At 35.7% G+C, this 18,581-nt stretch overlaps 4 protein-coding genes across 4 annotated transcripts; 3 read left to right on the top strand and 1 right to left on the bottom strand.

The window, feature by feature from the left end:
* Positions 1–390: 390 nt before the first annotated feature.
* Positions 391–1,806, bottom strand: LOC130945270 (uncharacterized). The gene has a single exon (XM_057874002.1). It carries the CDS (start codon positions 1,804–1,806, stop codon positions 391–393), a length of 1,416 nt encoding a protein of 471 aa, XP_057729985.1.
* Positions 1,807–3,246: 1,440 nt separating this feature from the next.
* LOC130945269 (nitrate regulatory gene2 protein-like) lies at positions 3,247–4,156 on the top strand. Its single transcript, XM_057874001.1, has 2 exons — positions 3,247–4,063; positions 4,152–4,156. The coding sequence occupies exons 1-2, from the start codon at positions 3,247–3,249 to the stop codon at positions 4,154–4,156; spliced, it is 822 nt and encodes a 273-aa protein (XP_057729984.1).
* Positions 4,157–4,195: 39 nt separating this feature from the next.
* On the top strand, positions 4,196–6,426 carry LOC130946745 (protein ALTERED PHOSPHATE STARVATION RESPONSE 1-like). The gene is made up of 3 exons (XM_057875588.1): positions 4,196–4,392; positions 4,495–4,718; positions 5,590–6,426. Exons 1-3 carry the CDS (start codon positions 4,273–4,275, stop codon positions 6,335–6,337), a joined length of 1,092 nt encoding a protein of 363 aa, XP_057731571.1. The 5' UTR covers positions 4,196–4,272; the 3' UTR covers positions 6,338–6,426.
* A 584-nt stretch (positions 6,427–7,010) lies between these two features.
* Positions 7,011–11,431, top strand: LOC130944949 (serine/threonine-protein kinase BSK1-like). Its single transcript, XM_057873555.1, has 9 exons — positions 7,011–7,738; positions 7,828–7,963; positions 8,834–8,967; positions 9,143–9,248; positions 9,448–9,533; positions 10,187–10,375; positions 10,566–10,736; positions 10,813–10,926; positions 11,006–11,431. Exons 1-9 carry the CDS (start codon positions 7,301–7,303, stop codon positions 11,252–11,254), a joined length of 1,623 nt encoding a protein of 540 aa, XP_057729538.1. The 5' UTR covers positions 7,011–7,300; the 3' UTR covers positions 11,255–11,431.
* The last annotated feature ends 7,150 nt before the right edge of the window (positions 11,432–18,581 follow it).

Raw genomic sequence — 18,581 nt, 5'->3', positions numbered from 1 at the left:
AAAGCCATAGATGTTTTAGAGTTCCTTTGTTCATCTATGTTGTGTTTCATGATTCTGTGGGAATCCCCTTGTAAGTTGGGTTAGCACTTTACAGTTTGTAATCAAGTTGATTATAGTAAAATTCCATCATTGTTGTGATGGAGACTGGATGTAGGCTGCACTGCACTTAGCAGCTGAACCAGGATATATCTGGGTGTAATCTTCTTTCTCTCCTACTTCATTTCTGTTTCTACTATTCAGGAGCAAAATCCAAAAATGTCTCGTGCCGAGTGACGAGACAAAATGAAAATGTCTCGTGACTAGGAACAAGCTAAAAACAGAAAAGTCTCATCTAAGTCCATCAAGTGTTAGCAAGCAAAAAAAGGGGGCTAAGATTCAACCCCCCTTCTCTTAGCCACTGAAACCATCACAGTTATCATCAAGTATCACAGAACTCATGCAAGAGGGATTAACATGTTGAATTTTTAATGGAAACATTCTGCTTGAAGTCATTTTTGCTTTATCTATGAACCTTCCGTTGTTGTCAAACACAGTGCAATATCCATGAAAAGTTATCATCTTATATCCCTTCTCAGATAATTGTCCCATACTCAGTAAATTGTAATCAAGTTCAGGAGCATAGAAAACATCAAAAATATAACTCAGAGAACCATCTTTCAATCTAATTGGCATGTGCCCTTTTCCTTCAATAGGGATCTTTGTACTATTACCAAACTTCAATAATAGTTTAACTGAATCATCTAATGAAGAAAATAACTCCTTTCTGCCAGAAATATGATTACTACAAGCATTATCCAAGTACCATATATTTTCATCTTTAGCACATGAATTACTTGTAAAAAATAAAGTCTGAGTACCCGGATTGTCATCAGTATTTTGATGCTGATTTTCTACAACGTGTGCTTGATTGTTATTCACCATTTTGAATGTGCAATCTGCTGCTTTATGTCCATACTTTCCACAATGAAAGCAATTGAAATTGGTTCTTTCTTGATAAAAATTGCCTCGACCTCTTCCTCGGTTGACAAGTCTGAAATTCGTTCCACCTCTTCCTTGATTAGGTGGTGTAAAATTATTGTAACTTCCTTGGTTGTAATTGCCATGACCTCTACCTCTACTTTGAAAATTAAAACCACGACATCGTCCTTCTTGTGTACAGCTTGATTCTGCAACGTTGTTGAAATTCACTCGACTTTTTAGGGCTTCCTCGATTGATTTTTCTGATTTCTCCAGTATTCTACTGATGTGGCTTTCCACGGTTCCTTGCAACTCTGCAATCATCATAGTATCCATATCGTGGGACTCTAGTATCGTAGTCACCACATGGTCATACTTCATCGGCATGGTGCGAAGAATTTTCTCCACCACTTTGCTATTGGGCATATCTTCTCCATAGACTCTCATCTTATTGACAAGGTCTATAATACGAGTAAAATATTGCTCAACAGTTTCTGAGCTAGACATCTCGTACCTTTCATATTCTCTTCTCAAAGAATGTAGCTTTGCTTTCTGAGCTTTATCTACGCCTTTGTATGACAGCTTCAACGTGTTCCATGCTTCTTTTACACTTTTGGCATTTGCTATTTTGCCAAATACCGTATAATCTACTCCTTGATGAATTTGAGATAGTGCCAATTGATCTCTCCTCTGTTGGGCAGCATCTGCTCCTTCTTGCAAATCTGGTTCAATAAAATTCCATAGGTTCTGGGCCTTCAAATGGGTAGACATCAAAGTCTCCCAATAACTATAATCAAGTTTTCCATCTAACTTGGGACCGGACCACACAATATTGAAAGTGTTTGCCATACCGACTCTATGAATAAACAACTATGTGAGAACTCTCTCACACCTCACAAACTCTCAAACACCAGGCGCTGGATTAACCGGCTCTGATACCAAATGAAAGTAAAAATACCCACACTATATTGGCCCTAGGATCACTCACTCATATAAATGACGCTATCATATTTTTCATCTCTCAAACTCACTAACGCTCATATGAAATAATAGAACAAAGAAAGACTTCACATAATCATATCTTTTTCTTTTCATGGAACATACAATACACAAGGCATATGTGCCTTTATATAGACAATGCTTCCTACTAAAATAATATTTATAAATCACAAATCAATTTTGTAATGACTACCATTTCATGAGTTGGCTTCATGAATCATCTTTCAACTTGTATTCATGTAGTTTCTATAATCTTTTAATTTCAATTCAATTTGATTTTGAATTCTTCAATGTTGTAGAATGTTGTAGTTATACTACTCTCTTGAATGTTCTTCAAAAATCTTCAAGCTTCCAACATCTTCTAGTAAATAGATGATTATTGTTTTCAACTCAAACTTTGCTTTTTCAATTCTTTAACCATGTTTCATGAAGATTCTAGTTCATGCAAGTTGATTTAAAATTTTTTAATCAACAATAAGAGTTGGCAGATGTTGGCAGAAATGCTGTTGGTAACATAGCGGGATTGATTAATATAACTTTGAGAAAGTATAGGGAGCCAATGACCTAACCGTACAATGTGTACAATGGAGGGTTAGGAAGTATTAGAGATATAACCATTAGTGATACATTGTCTTGTCATGTTATGTTTTTGGGATGAGTGAGTTCATGACATGGTATTAGAGTTTTAGATCCGAAAGGTTAAGAGATCGATACTTGGTAAACCCCAAAAGATTTAGCCCATTGTACACATTGTACGTTTATATTATATAAAAGTTATTATAGACTTTTATATATATTTTAAAAAATTATAATTTTAAGTGTACGTATACAAACATACACCTAATGCAAAATGCAGTGAGGTGGAATTCCACCCAAAACCCTCTTTTAAGGTAAACTGGTAAAGAGACAGTTTGATTTCGCATCGAGGATAAAGTATGTGTACCCGGAAACTTGTTCCCCATAATATAATGGCTTTGTTCACATTCACATCCTTGTGTCATAATCATCTTCATCACATTGCCTCCATACATATACTAATAATCCATAAAATTCACTATGCATCATTATGAATCACTTTGAACTTAATGAAACGAAATGATGATGATAACATTTGGATTGTTTTACTCATATTCTTTATGATGGATCAAAATATTCAAAAGTCTTTCTCCTTTTACCTTTGGCAAATAATTATTGGTATTAATGGAATGGTTTTCCAAATGTGATGATTACGCATCAAATGCCACTTATCTCCTTACCGGTCTACTCCTAAGTCAATCCAAGTAAATAGCAATGGGCTGCAACGGCTCAAAAGTGGAGAGGCTTCCGGCGGTTTCGTTGTGTCGGGACCGTTGCAACTTGCTCGACCACGCACTCTTTCAAAGCTACGCCCTCTCCGATGCCCACATGGCGCACATGCACTCCCTCAAAACACTTTCCTCTGCCATTGTCTTTTTCTTCCAACAACATTACTCCCCACCTCCCCCTCCCACTCTAACTCCAATCAACGGCTGCGATGGTGCCTGCAAGAAATCTTCCTCTTCCTCTTCCGATGACTCTGAATCACGCGTCCTCTTGCATTCTGAATCAGATGCTCAAGATATAGACGATAGCCAGACAGAGTTATTCATCACTGTAAGCCGTCACCATGAGTATCTCAACTACCATACTCATGATAACGTGGATTTCATGCATTACGTACTCCAATCTCCGCCGCCTCTGCCTTCCCCTCCCAGCACCTCACGCTGGGAATTCTTCAACTTCTTCGAACCCTACGACGACACTTACTGTGCCACTGCTGACGTGGCAACAAAAGAAGAGAAGGATGACACTGAGAGGGGAAAGGTCGCGACTCACCACGAGTCCTTGAATGAAGCTAAGAAGGAGGAAAAGGACGAGAAGAAGAAGAAGGTGAATGTGGAACAGAATGAAGGAGTCGAAAATAAGGAAGCTGGTTTGACAGAAGAATGCAGCGGTTACTCGGAGAGAGTGAAAGAGATTCAGATTCTATTCGAGAGAGCATCCGATTCAGGCAATCCACTTTTGGAAATGCTTGACGTTGGGAAATTCCGTTACCACAAGAAACTTGCCTTCCATTATTCTTACATAGGCAAGCCTCCACTTTCTATATACTACAACATTTACTCTACTATTTTTAATTGTTATTTTATTTATGATTTTGATCAAATTAAATCCAGCATAAGTGGGATTTATTAATTTTTTTTGGAGATAAGTGTAGCAGTTTCTTCGTGCAAGATAAAGAATCTGTTTACTCACTCGTTAAATTGCACGGAGAAGTCATCACTGATTGGGAGGACAATGGCATCTGAGCATCAAGCTCAAGCAACCGATAAAGACTGGAGCCATGGATATGGGAATCTCTGCTCCACATTAAAGATACTCTCTGTGTGGGAGAGGAAGTTATATCATGAAGTCAAGGTACTTTATTTGCCCCTCTCTAATGATTCAAAAATGAGAGAAACTTATGACAGAGACACTGGTGTTCTTCCTTTATTGATGAAGTTCTTTTTCGTTTTTCAGACCGAGGAGAAACTGCGCATACTTCATCAGAAGAACTGCAGGGAGTTGAGAAGAATGAATAAAAAGGGTGCGGATGCACAGAAAGTCGATTCTGTGAAAACTTTGATTGGGATGTTAACCACAAAAATGAATATTTCTATCCGAGTTGTTGATAGGATATCTAATACCATTAGTAAGTTGAGGGAAGAGGAGTTATGGCCGCAGATCAACAACTTCATTCATATGTAAGTCATCAATATTAATCAATCATAACTAATAAATCCAAGCGAAATTGCTTGTACCTGCGATTTAGTTTTGTATGAAGTTGAAAAATGAAGAACCAAGTGCGCTTGGTTCAAGTTTAATTTTTCAGTATTTTTATCTTCAAGAATTTGTGAAGGAAAAGAAAAGCTGATAAAAATAGAAAATAAGATTAAAAATAAAAAGAGGACCGTTGATGGAAAAATATGTATAGTTGAAAATCATGACTGAATATGTGTTGTCTGATGTGTAAAGTCTATTGAGAAATAGGTTGTATCATGTGTCATGTGTGTATGTGTATTTATGATTACAGCTTTTGATAGAGGTGTTACTGTTTTCTACTTTCTTGTGTGGTGAGTATTGAGTACTGAGTACTGGTCTGCTACAGCATGCAGCAACCTTGGCCAGTCTAGTAAGCAAAGAGGTCCATATCCTAGGAAGTAGTTATAAGCCTATAACCTGTATCCAAGAATTCATGACAATGATGGCCTGTTGATTATATTATAGTGGGATATGATTGGGGGAAGAATAAACCTTGGATTGGATCAACCGTGAGAAAGAGAAATCACACAATTGTTGGTACCTTAACTATGCTATAATTTCTCATAACTAGGTACATTTCTATTAATTGGACTATCTTGGCCAATTATACATGTTACATTACCCTTTCTCTTGGAATCAATCTTGTCCTAGTTGCTAGAAAATACAACATTATTCTACCTTTTATGTGAAGAAAATAAAAAAGCCGATGTATATTCTATATCAAAATACTTGAGGGAGCTTTCTAACTACTCTTCTATTTTCAGGTTCATTAGTTCAGATAGTTCGTTCTTAAGGTTGGTATCGTATTTTCAGGTTTCTTGAGATGTGGAAAGATATGGCAGAGTGTCATCGACGCCAATATCAGGAAATTGTGAAATCCAAAACTCTAGATGTATCTACATTATTGGAGAAGCAGTTCGACCAGGCTCAAATTGACGCAGTAATAAAGCTCAAGTGTGAATTACAGAACTGGAATATAAGCTTCTCAGATTGGATTCAAGCCCAAAAGTGTTATGTGAAAGCCTTGAATAGTTGGCTAGTAAGGTGTCTATTATATGGACCTGAAGAATTACCTGATGATGATACAACTACCTTCTCTCCGAGCAAGATCGACGCGCCACCGGTGTTTGTGATCTGTAACAAATGGTCACAAGCAATGGATAATCTCTCGGAGAAGAATGTAACTGGAGCCGTTAATGGATTCATAGTAAGATTGAATGAGCTCTTGGAGAAGCATATTATAGACGTTCGACAAAGATTGATATCGGACAAGGAACTTGAGAGAAAAGTGAAGATTATGGAGAAGCAAGAGCAAAAGATGCACAAGATAGTGCAGGCTCGCCAGAGAAAGATGGCTGCAATTGGAAGAGAAGAAGAGAATGAGACCCTGTTCAGAGTGGATCATGGTGATCTTGTTGATATCAAGGATCATAGCCTGCTATCAAGTATGAAACATATCTTTGCTTCTATGGAAAGGTTCACTGCTACCAACGCTGGCTTGTATCAAGATCTTTGCCAACAAATTAACCATGTTTTGGGACAATCCAATGAAATTCAGTAGTTGTATGTTGTATGATTGAAGAATTTATTGAACGTAATTCATCTCATGGCTACTGTATCTCAACTTAATTTTATCAATGTACATATAGAGCTAGCTCATTGCCTATGATTATTATTTGATTTAATAAAGTAAATTTAAATTATGAATGTACAATAAAATAAATTACGGATCCTTGTTAAGAGATGAGAAAAAAGCGAAAAAAAAGGTGGACCTACGGACAGCAAGGTACGTAATTAATGGTAAAAGTTAAATAGTGCTTGCAATTTTTTGTATATATATGTAAATCTTTTAATACATTCTTTTTGAGTTAAAAAAAAAAAAAACTGACAATGAACAATACTGATACGGAAAAAAGGGAGAATTAATTAATAATTAATAATAGCTTTTAAAAAGAGGAACTAATGGTTAGCATTGATAGGAAATATTAGTAATAATAGCTTTCGGCCCAAGGGTGACCTTTATGTTTTTGAAATATTTAAATATAGTGGAACCCAATGTAGCATAATTGGGTCTGGCGAGATTAAGAAAGTGGAGTTGCTTTAGATGTGTAAATTCGTAATGTTAACTAACTAAAATGAAATTAAGGGGAAGATGTGGTGAGATGGAGGAGGGGTGCGAAAAGACAAAAATAGGGCTGAGGAAGAATAAAACGGACAACTGGTGTAAGAAAGAAGAGAGGAGAGAGAGCGACAGGGAGGTTTTGTCAGTGCAGACAGAGAGAGGACGAAGGAAAGAGAAGAGAGAGATGAGATGAGAGCTCCAATGAAGAGGAAAAGAAAGCTGAGCCTCTTTTCCTAATTATTTTAATTAATAAACAATATAATAAATTAATAACATCTCTCTCTTTCTCTCTCTTTCTCTCTCTCTCTCTGAAGCACACGGGTGGTAGTGCTGTCTGTCTGTGAGGCCCATCTTGCCTACTTGCGCTGTTCTTTTGTCTTCCTCTTCTTTTTCTCTCTGTGTATGCGTGTTTGGGTGTGCGTGTGTCTGAAGAAGCTGCTTCAAACACACTCACACCAACGGAAACATAACGGAGTTTACGTTATCTGCTTCCAACTAATGGGTTGTTGCCAATCTAATTCGAGCCGTCATAACTACCCTCGTCCGCTTACGGTTGCTTCCTCCCCTAACGGCGCCAACAACAATAACAACAATAACACCGTCGTTACTGGTGCCGCCGCCGCTGCCTCTGCCGCCCTAGACGTCCCTCCTTTCTCTGAGTTCTCCCTCTCCGACCTCAAATCGGCCACCAACGGCTTCAGCTCCGATCACATCGTCTCCGAGAGCGGCGACAAAGCCCCCAATGTGGTCTATAAGGGTCGCCTCAACAATCATAACCGACGTTTGATTGCCGTCAAGAGATTCTCCAAATCGGCATGGCCCGACCCCAAGCAGTTCGCTGTACGCGCCACAAAAGAACCAATTTATTCTCTTTCCTTTTTCATTTTTCTTTGATTCGTTTGATTTGAGTTTTTGATTCATGGCTGCAGGATGAGGCTTGGAGTGTTGGGAAATTGAGGCACCCTAGGCTTGCGAATTTGATTGGGTATTGCTGTGATGGGGATGAGAGGCTTCTCGTTGCAGAATACATGCCCAACGACACTCTCGCCAAACATCTTTTTCATTGTATGTCCCTTCTTCTCCTTCCTTTTTGCGATTCATGTGTTTGAAGAAATGCTTACTCTGCTTTCTTACACCTGAAAATGATTGATTGTTCCCGGGTTATCTTTTTCTTAGGACCTGGTTTGCCCTAATAGACTGCAACAGTTTCTCCTTACTAAATTCATTGCCTTTAGGATTCTTAAACTAGCCGAGCTTTTGTGGCAATATTCAGATTTTGCTATTCTATAGTGTCTTTGGTTTAGACTTCAGAGGAATGAAACAATTTTGCTTCTTTAGAGTTCAGATAACATTGCTTCTGGAAATGATATTTATGCCCAGAGATTGATATATACAACTACATATTTTCTTTAACTTTTTATCTTGTGACAAAATCTTATTCTTTTGCTTCTTATTCTTTTGTTTTCGGGGTAACATATATAACAATACAATTAGCTACTTACCTTCTTATTCATAATTGTCTCTTTCATGAGTCATGCCCACTTCATTCTTTGATTGAATTGCTCAAACTAGTGAATTGGGCATCCATTCTCTGCAATTTACGTGTAGAAGGCTTGGAGCCAGATTCCACAACTTTTTCCTATTTGAGCCATTTAACTTATTTATAAGCAGTTATCCTCACATATCGTCCTATATTAGTTATTGTGAATAGAACTCAAGTTTTATATCTTGTTCTGAAGTTTTGGTTTGTGAAATGTTATTTCTCCAAGATTCCAACTTATGCACGATTTACTGCTCATGATATATTTTAAATACAAATGCACCTTCTGTATTATTTACCTATTTTTTGGTGCTATTTTCTGCATGAATTCATTGAAACATGGATTGTCTATTACTCTAGGTTAACCCTGCAATTTTTGTCCCCATCTATTATAGGGGAAAATCAGACAATTGAGTGGAGCATGCGATTAAGAGTTGCCCTGTCCATCACACAAGCATTGGATTATTGCAGTAACAAAGGTCACCCGTTGTACCATGACCTGAATGCCTACAGAGTGCTATTTGATGAGGTACTATATGGCAATTCTTTGTTCTTGCCCTTCTGAGGTTGACAGTTTTTTGTGCTATGACATATATATAACTGATAAGTGGTTCCAATGTTTGTGGGTTGGAAACTGCTATCTCTTGCGAAGTGGCCATCTGTATTCTGAAACAAAATTTGACAGGGTGTTGATGTTTTTGCAGAATGGTGATCCGAGGATTTCATGTTTTGGGCTGATTAAGAACAGTAGGGACGGCAAAAGTTATAGCACGAATCTTGCTTATACCCCTCCAGAGTACCTGAGAAATGGTTGGTGCCTATTTTCTGTAATGTTGTATTGCATAATATGTTTTGTTGCTACATAGCAACATTAATTAAACTTTAGACATACTAATATTATCATAAATAACATGTAAGGAACTCAAGTTAATAATACTATATATGATGACATAGATTATGTGGTTGGTATTTTGTAACTTCTGGTGACAGCTATTATGTGTCTTTTCAGGGAGGGTGACTCCAGAAAGTGTAATCTTCAGTTTTGGAACTGTGTTATTGGATCTACTAAGCGGCAAGCATATCCCTCCAAGTCATGTACGTATTCTGTAAAAAAATGTAAAGTTCTATTTAACTCTTGAATATTGATCTTTAAATGATTTAGTAGTTCTACCAATTATTAATGCCATTATTATGGTAAGCAACTTTATTCCCCTTCCGTCCTCTGCACAAGTCCAATTCATCAACTGCTAATGGAAAATAGATTTTGTTTCTTGACATAATATTTCTGCATCCATGATTAAGCAGTCAGGAGTTAAATCATTGCCAACTCAAATCGTTGATAATCAAATAAAAATTTCTGCACAAGGTAAAAGAGGATGAGTGCATCATGCTTTAAGCCCAAAAAGATCTTGCTTATATGGGTATCTTTTTCCTGTGTCTTTGCAGTTGTCTTAAGCTCTTAGCTTGGTTTGGCTCTTGACAACGTGAATATTATTTAAAATAGTAAAAGAAAACAATAATTGGCCTTTTTAACATTTTGTTTTTGGTATGCCAAGAGTGAATAGGCTGCAAAACTTTTGGTTGGAAATATTAGCACAAGGACCTGGAATATATCTTCTTTTTTTTTTCAGGAAAAATATTATACAATTGTTTCATTCTGCACTTTTTCTTCTTCAATCCATTGGATATGCTTTATATATGGTTATTTTCCATATAATTTACCGGATGATTATTCTTTGTTGATGCAGGCTCTTGACATGATAAGGGGTAAAAATATTCTACGTCTAATGGATTCACACTTGGAGGGAAACTTTTCCACCGATGAGGCAACTGTGGTTTTCGACCTTGCCTCAAAGTGCTTGCAATATGAACCTCGAGAGCGGCCCAAGATCAATGACCTTGTTACAACTCTGTCCAGACTGCAGAATAAACCCGACGTGAGCCTCTTTTTATTCTTTGGGCTGTCCATTGTTGTGTGATTGGCATCTTTCTAGTAGTTTCTTTGGGTTGCCGTCACCTGGAAGAAGGAAAAATATGTGCTTTTTGTGTTCTTAACATACAATTACAACTGATTGATTGCACTGGCGAGGATGTTAGGCTAACAGTTAGAGTCCCTTTTGTTCTCAGGTTCCATCATATGTCATGCTTGGCATTCCAAAGCACGAGGAAGCACCAGCACCGCCAACTCCCCAGCATCCTCTATCTCCAATGGGTGATGCTTGTTCTCGCATGGACCTTACAGCTATTCATCAGATATTGTTGATGACACACTATAAAGATGATGAAGGAACTAATGAGGTACTTAACTGAAAATACACGAGTTTTCTATTGTTACGAATGTTAAATTAACTCTCTCTTCGTTCACATGTTTTAGTTATCTTTCCAAGAATGGACTCAGCAAATGAGGGATATGTTGGAGGCAAGAAAGCGGGGCGACCTGGCATTCCGTGATAAGGATTTCAAAACTTCAATTGAGTGTTACTCCCAGGTATGATAAGAAAGGTTATATTTGAAAGTTCAAGAAGTGTACTTGTTGGTATCATATCGATTTGATTTAAATCATGCAGTTCATTGATGTGGGAACCATGGTTTCCCCAACCGTTTATGCGCGGAGAAGTCTTTGCTACCTGTTTTGCGATCAACCGGATGCTGCGCTGCGAGATGCAATGCAAGCTCAGTTGGTCTATCCGGACTGGGCGACAGCATTTTACATGCAGGCTGTTGCTCTGTCCAAATTAAACATGGATAAGGATGCAGCTGACATGCTGAACGAGGCCGCTTCCTTAGAAGAGAAACGGCAAAGAGGAGGGAAATGATGTTAGCTTCCTAACCTTTCATTGTATTAGCAACCAAAACGTGTGTATACTTTTTAAGTTGGAAGTGGATTTCATTTGTGGGAGGAAGAACGATATTTCTATTCGCGTAAGCTGCTGTGCTTGTTTTTCTCTCCTCCATATTATATTATATAATATTTAATTGATTCTTACAGTGTACATGTCTCTGCTTCTCTTATATCACTTTTTCTTTTTCTTTTTCTTTTTAACATTATACTACAAATTCGATTCTGTGCCCGAGTATCAAAATATGCAGCATACAATTCGGCGTTTCCATCAATAGAGACTCGTGAACTTTTTCTCCATCGGAAGTTGGGAAAGTTTGTCAAGGATGTCTATGTGAGTAGTGATCATTTGCGTTGCCATGGGATAAGCTGTCTCTCTACCAGCTAGGCCCCGTAGTCCTCATGATATCGCTTAGTTTCCATGGATTAATTATTTCTTCGATTAACAGTGAAAAGAATAAATAGTTATTTCTAACGGTGAAAGATTCAAATACCGACAAATTGATCCATAAAAATACTAAATGAATTTTATACTCAAAATAAATATTCCATTATTAAATTTTTGTTTACTGTCTTTAAAAAAACTCGTTAAATTCCAAAATTAACTCTAACACTAATTATCTTCAATCTTCACCCCTTTGATCTTTTTCTACCATTTTTTTTATAAAATTGTTCATCAAATACAAACTTTTCAAACCCAAAAATCTACCCCAAAACCTCTTCATTTTCTTTCATTCCCATATAATAAAACGAAAGCCACTGAAAAACCACCCCCACACAAGCAAATAAATAGGAAAAAAGATTAAACCTTTGAAAACAGAAATGCAAATAAATAAACAAATTGAAGAATGAGGGAGTTGGAATTGTGAATTTTTTGCATTACAGGGTCCGAGTTATGTGGGAGAAGAGAGGTGAAGGAAGGACTGCAATTTTGACTTAGTGGCGCACGGAGACCGGTTTTGCGGGTCTTTCAGATGCTTCAGAGAATGGTGTCCATGGTTTCATTGGAGTTGACGCAAGATAACTTGTGCACTTCGAGATGCAGGGTGCTCTCCTCATTCTTTTTCTGCTTCAGTTGCTGCCTGTTGTTTGATTGATATGTATACTAAAAAAGTGAAAACTGAGAACCAAAGGTTTTTGTTTGTGATGATTGATTTTTTTTAGTTACGTGTGGCTTGCTTGAATGGGATAAAAAGGTAGATTTTTGAGTTGAAAAAGTTCGCACATGATGAATAATTTCATAAAAAAAAAAAGGTGGTAGAAGAAGATAAAAGGGGATTGAAGGTTGAAAATAATCTGTGGTAGTGTTAATTTTGGAATTTAATATGTTTTTTTAATAGAGTCTAATAAAAATTTAATGATTAAATATTTTTGTTCGATCTATAAAGTATAGATACTTTTTTGATTTGTTGTGTTCATGTGTTGGACATATTTTGAATACGACACTTATTGACACTCGTTCGATATGTGTGTTTTCTGTGTCTAACCGTATTTAGTAAAAAATAAAAAAAAATTTCCTGAATATGCTTGGACAGACACACTTAAATACCATTACGTGTTAACTTGTTCAATCTTATTTTTAACATGTATTTTTGAAATGAATTTAGAAATAATATATATTATTAATTATTAAAGCAAAATATTTTATAATTAAAAATATTAAAAAATTAATTTATATTTTAATATCAACAAAATATTAAAATATCATTACCATTTATTCAAAATATACTTTATATTGAAAGAGTGAACATCCAATCGAATTCTTGTCCATTTTAAATTAGGACAAGGCGAACCCTGTCAAAACAAGACCTGCACTTCTGCCCTTATTCGTCCCTAAAGCCAGCCATCATGGCTCTTCCATCATATCTCCTGACCAAAGTTGACTAAAAATCCTATGTGACAGTTACTGACACTGATGTGGACATTTATTCAGAGTGAAGTGCCATGTTGGATTTGGAGGAATGGATAGGGGTCGATTTGTCCCCCTGCATCCTCCAAAAACGATGTCGTTTTTTAGTAACATCAGAACAAAACGTCGCTCTCACTCACATAACCCCCAAGCCCTAACTCTTATTTACAGAATAATCAAACCCTTGTAATCTTTTTTGCACGAAAAGAGAAATACTGGATGAAGTAGTTGGTTGTGGTGCTGATAAGGGTGTTAACAAGGTCGCTAAGAAGGACCCATACGACATTTTTAATTGCGCAATTGATGGAGTCATTGATATTGTGGAGTGGAGGTAGCTGTTGTCACCATTCAGGTTAGTGAGAGATTTTATGGTTTCCAAAATTAGCAATATTCAATCTGTATTTCTAAATTGCATGTTGATGTTGGAGTGTTCCGTGATTGTGCTTTTTTTTTAAATTTTGTTTTGATTAATGGCCTTCAAACTTGTTTAATTAATTTGTTAAATAAGTAATGTTCACCCAGTTATGTGTGAACACCTTTAACTGGGGGCTTTAGCAAAGCTGAGTCACAATCTGAAAAGGTTCACCTAATTATGTGTCTATGGCATTTATGTATCCGGTGGTAATACTGGAAAACAAAGTGCTTAGGGTTATGACCAAGACTCATAAAGTAGTTGTGTTCAAGAATCAACATACTGAACTAGGAGAATCAATAACACTATCTAAAATTCTGAGTTCCTATAGAAGCCAATCATTCTGAATTTCAAAGGATAAAGTGAGATGCCAAAATTGTTCTTAAGCAAAAAGCTACTAGCCCTGCTCATCTAATTGGGACTAAGTTTCATTGATATTGTAGAATTCATTGTATATTCTCTTCTTTTTATTCTATTCTGTTTTCAGTTGCTTGGGGACAAGCAACAATTTAAGTTTGGTGCTGTGATGAGCGGATAATTTATACGTTTTTTTGCATTGTTTTTAGGTAGTTTTTAGTATGATTTAGTTAGTTTTTAGTATGAGTGTTTCTTAATCTAGTGTTAAGTTCTAAGCATTTTAATTCATATTTTAATTATAAGTGATAATAGTTATTGAAAAATATTGTAGGTTGTGAAACATAAGGGGTGGGAGCGGTTGTATGGAGGTTTGATGCCATCTCTAGTGGGTACAGCTGCATCTCAGGTTTGTGAATGCTGCACTTTGTGCCAAAAGCTTCTTCATAACTTTTTGATCTTATATTTTAATGTTGAAGCAGTGGGAAAACTATAACTGTACAACACTTGTTTCTGATTTGTGTATCGAAGGCTTAATGACATCATCGCAATGTACACTTTATTACAATAGCTACCAGTGTTAAGAGTTTCAAGTAAAGCTTGAAGACTGTTCTTGTTGAAATTGAATAAGCTTAATGAGAGAATGACTTGGAAATAGCAAGAAGCTAGTTTCTTATTCACCTGAATCACCTCTGAGATAATATTTTGATAAAGACTTCTTTGTTTAATGTTGTATGATTTGTAATATAAATCTTTTCTTTTCTCATTGCATCCCCTTTCCCAGTTTCTCTTTGCATTCCTTTTCCTTTCTCTTTTTTGTTCTGATTAAGCTCTGAATGTCAAATTGAAACATGATACTATTTTACTTCTGTAAGAAGGATACTATTTCTTTCTTTGATTTTAGAATTTGCTTAATTGAAAATAGAAGGATTCATGAACCTTTATGCTTGTCTCTTTACTTCCTTTCTAATTCATGTAGTGCAATAACCAAATTGTGCTTTTGCTTCTGCTTGTGGGAGTGTTATAATATGACATTAGGCTTTATATCAAAGTCCCTAATGAAATTATCCTTGGTTCTTGATGAATCTGATGATGATATGTTGATGCTATTTGACGTGATCAGGCAGGTGATGCATGGTTTCTAAATACTCCTGAACAATCGTTGGGCTTTTTGAATCTAATTATCAATGGAAATAACTAATTATCAATAGAAAATGGCCACTATAATTACATGTTTAATTCTTTATATCAATAGATGATCCTGAACAATCATTGGGCTAATTACATGTTTGAGGTAACTATAATTACTAGTTCATGAAATCTTCGATCATCATTTAATCATTTATTTTGAATATTACAATAAATCTGTGCTTTTAATTATTATTACTCTTTTCCAATTGATTTTAGGAAATCGAAATTTTATGGATTCGACAAGAAAGGGAACCGGTGGAAGGAGAGAACCGCAGGTATCGTCAAGTTCCCGAAGAACAAGGTTACTAGCAAGGTTTGGCTTCTCATCTGAACAAAATTCATTTGTGCTTCTTTGTTTTATGTTGCTTATTCTCTGATTCTTCAGTTCGTAAGTAGTTAGAGAAGTTTAAATTCATTTCCGGAACTCTAGGCTTTCATTTCATCGCCTTCACTCTCTTCAATCCTCGCCCCCCTCTCTTCGTAGAATCAGAGGGCCCAGCTTGTTCCGTAATCATGTCTTGGCACGTGCAGAATATAAGGCCAGAGACTGATTTGCTCAAAGTTGTTGCGGTATTTGCGGCAGTTACAACTGGGACAGTGGCAATTAACCATTCTTGGGTGGCTGCAAATCAGGTCTATCAATGTCCTCTTAGCTAAAATTCACTTGTGTATATTTCAGCATGAAGTGTTTGCATTTGGGAATATGTTTACAAGTCTGTGACCATGACTGCAGGATCTTGCCATGGCATTGCTATTTGTAATAGGATATGTAGGCATCATATTTGAGGAATCTCTAGCTTTCAACAAAAGTGGAGTAGGACTTTTGATGGTTGTAAGCTTGTGGACTATAAGAAGTATTGGGGTAAATATCGACCACTTAGCTTTTTTTACTTTTGAAATTATCAGTGAATTCCTTATGCATTTGTTCCTTGTTGTGCTTCCGAGATTTAGGTAGCTCATACAAGCTTTTATTTTGCAATGAATAGGACAGAGACACTCAATACACATTGACCTAAAGTTGATGTACCTATTCAAATTAGTTCATGTCTCCTTCCTCCTGATTTGATTTTCCACTGCTGTTTGCTTTATCTTTTATGGAATGTCTGTACTGTACAGGCTCCATCAACTGGTGTAGCTGTTTCTGAGCTAATGCTTGCGTCTGCGGAAGTCAGTGAAATAGTGTTTTCTTGCTTGGAGCTATGACTATTGTGGAAATAGTTGATGCTCATCAAGGATTTAAGCTAGTTACTAACAATATAACAACTCGAAAGCCACGACTTCTCCTTTGGGTGGTAAATTCAATTGCTTTATCTCTAATATAATTTTGGCCATTCTAAAGATTTCTCAGAAGATACCCTGCAAATTGAGACTTTTGAGATTTGATTAAATTAGTTGAAATTTTCATTTTATGGTCAAATATGTTATTATCATCCAGGTTGAACATCAATGAAAGGAGTTTTTCAACAATATTTCAATTCAAACAACCCCCCATACCCACCACCCCTCTCTCGTCTCTCTTCCAACCAAAATATTCTAAATCTTCAGTGAATTATTTTAATGAATATTTAGAAATAAATATAAATGATAGTTGGACTGCTAATTATCCAAGAGAGTGTGTGCTTATAGGCCATTATGTTGGATTCAAAGTATGAAGCTCATGTTTTAGATTTTGGGACTGCTAAGTTTTTCAAGCCTGGTTCATATAGTTGGACAATATTTGTTGGTACTTTTGGCTATGCTGCTCCAGGTTACACCTTTTCCCTTATAACTTTGAAATGATAGTGATCACATCATTTTTCACTTGTTTTGTTGATTTAGTTTATATTTCATTTTTCTCTATTAAGATAATAAGATTTTTATATGGTAAATCTTTAAAATGGATTAACCTTATGCAATATCTACTATCTATTCTATATCAATGCTCTACACAGTGGAATAAAACTTGATTGTGCTTGTTCATATTGCATCAAATCAATAATTTTTAAATATATTGCCTTTTTCATTAGGACATTATGCGTGACTGAAACTTAATGCTCTATGATCACTGACGGAAATGCAACATCATTTTCATCTATCAAGAAGAGGATGGAGAAGGATATTGATGAAGTTAGAAAGATTGCACATAGTGTTAAAACAAAAATAGAAAGCTATAAACAGAGATGTAATGAGACAGAGATCGATAATGACTTGATGTTTTAGTAGATTTTAGTCCTGAAATTTCAAACATGAGAAATTTTTTTATGGTCTTGTTATTTGCATAACTTAGTATAGTTGAACAATACATTGAGTTTATGTTTTGAATTATAGTTGATGTATCAACACACTTTAATGTATGGTTGTTACTTATTATTATAGTTGATTATCAATACATTTTGTTTATGTTTTGAATTATATTGACTTGCTTGTTTATAGTACTTTTCTTTTAGTTTGATAATACGATAAATTTGTTTATTTTTTGAAATATTATAAATATTCGAATACAAATTAGATAAAAATTTGTATTAAATTTATATTTATTTTGTATGAAAACAATCTTATTTTGTAATTAGAAAAATAAAAAAAATGCTATTTTACCTTACTGACGGATTTACAGACGGATTTTCTGTTTGTAATCAGAGTGTGAGATGATTTTCCAAAGTTCAAATTATAGACGGAAAATCCGTCTAAAAATCCGTCTGTAATTACAGACGAAAAATCCGTCTGAAAATCCATCTGTAATTACAGACAGAAAATTCGTCTGTAATTACAGACGAAAAATCCGTCGGAAAGTCCGTCGCCTTCAGGAAATGGATGGAGAATTTACAGAGGAAAAATCCGTCAGTAACTAGTAAAAATTCGTCGGTAATTTTTCGACGAAAAAAAATCTGTCGATAAATAATTTTCGACGAGGTTTTTACAGAAGAAAAAAATCCGTCGGTAATTTCGTTGGTAACCAAAAATTCATCTGTAATAAAGACTAAATCTGTCTGTATTAAGCCATTTTCTAGTTGTGGCTATACCTCATCAATCCACGCAAGAACACAATCCTATATATATATTGAATTTAATAATATAAGCACAAGCACAAAATTAAACTTACCCTGTCCATTATATGATATGAAGATTAAGGTAAACTTTATCTTCAATAAGAAAAAAGAAATCATCTTTATTTATGTTGGCAAAATTAAAGCCAAGGAACAAAAGCGATGACAAGAAAGTTTTGTCAAGGAAAATAAAGTCAGTCCCAAAGTTACTTTTGCAAAAGGTGCCATGACAAATATATTTATGCGACTACATATATATACAAGGCTCGACTATATATACTGCTATGGATTATACATATGGTGCGCGTACCATAAATTAAAGCCCTAATATAAAGCTTTTGTTTTCTTTTAATTATTTGGTAGATTCCTTGAGCCTTCTTGCATTGATAATTGTTCATTAATAGAAATGCATCTG

Source organism: Arachis stenosperma, chromosome 8, assembly GCF_014773155.1.
Source record: "Arachis stenosperma cultivar V10309 chromosome 8, arast.V10309.gnm1.PFL2, whole genome shotgun sequence".
In the NCBI taxonomy this organism is placed as follows: Eukaryota; Viridiplantae; Streptophyta; class Magnoliopsida; order Fabales; family Fabaceae; genus Arachis; species Arachis stenosperma.
This window is presented reverse-complemented; position numbering and strand designations above follow the sequence as displayed.

Coding starts and splice junctions, on each gene's coding strand:
- LOC130945270 (XM_057874002.1), bottom strand. CDS start 1,806: ATGGCAAACACTTTCAATATTGTGTGGTCCGGTCCCAAGTTAGATGGA.
- LOC130945269 (XM_057874001.1), top strand. CDS start 3,247: ATGGGCTGCAACGGCTCAAAAGTGGAGAGGCTTCCGGCGGTTTCGTTG.
- LOC130946745 (XM_057875588.1), top strand. CDS start 4,273: ATGGCATCTGAGCATCAAGCTCAAGCAACCGATAAAGACTGGAGCCAT. Junction 4,393..4,494: donor AGTTATATCATGAAGTCAAG/GTACTTTATTTG, acceptor TTCGTTTTTCAG/ACCGAGGAGAAACTGCGCAT. Junction 4,719..5,589: donor ATCAACAACTTCATTCATAT/GTAAGTCATCAA, acceptor TCGTATTTTCAG/GTTTCTTGAGATGTGGAAAG.
- LOC130944949 (XM_057873555.1), top strand. CDS start 7,301: ATGCGTGTTTGGGTGTGCGTGTGTCTGAAGAAGCTGCTTCAAACACAC. Junction 10,737..10,812: donor ATGATGAAGGAACTAATGAG/GTACTTAACTGA, acceptor CACATGTTTTAG/TTATCTTTCCAAGAATGGAC. Junction 10,927..11,005: donor CAATTGAGTGTTACTCCCAG/GTATGATAAGAA, acceptor TAAATCATGCAG/TTCATTGATGTGGGAACCAT.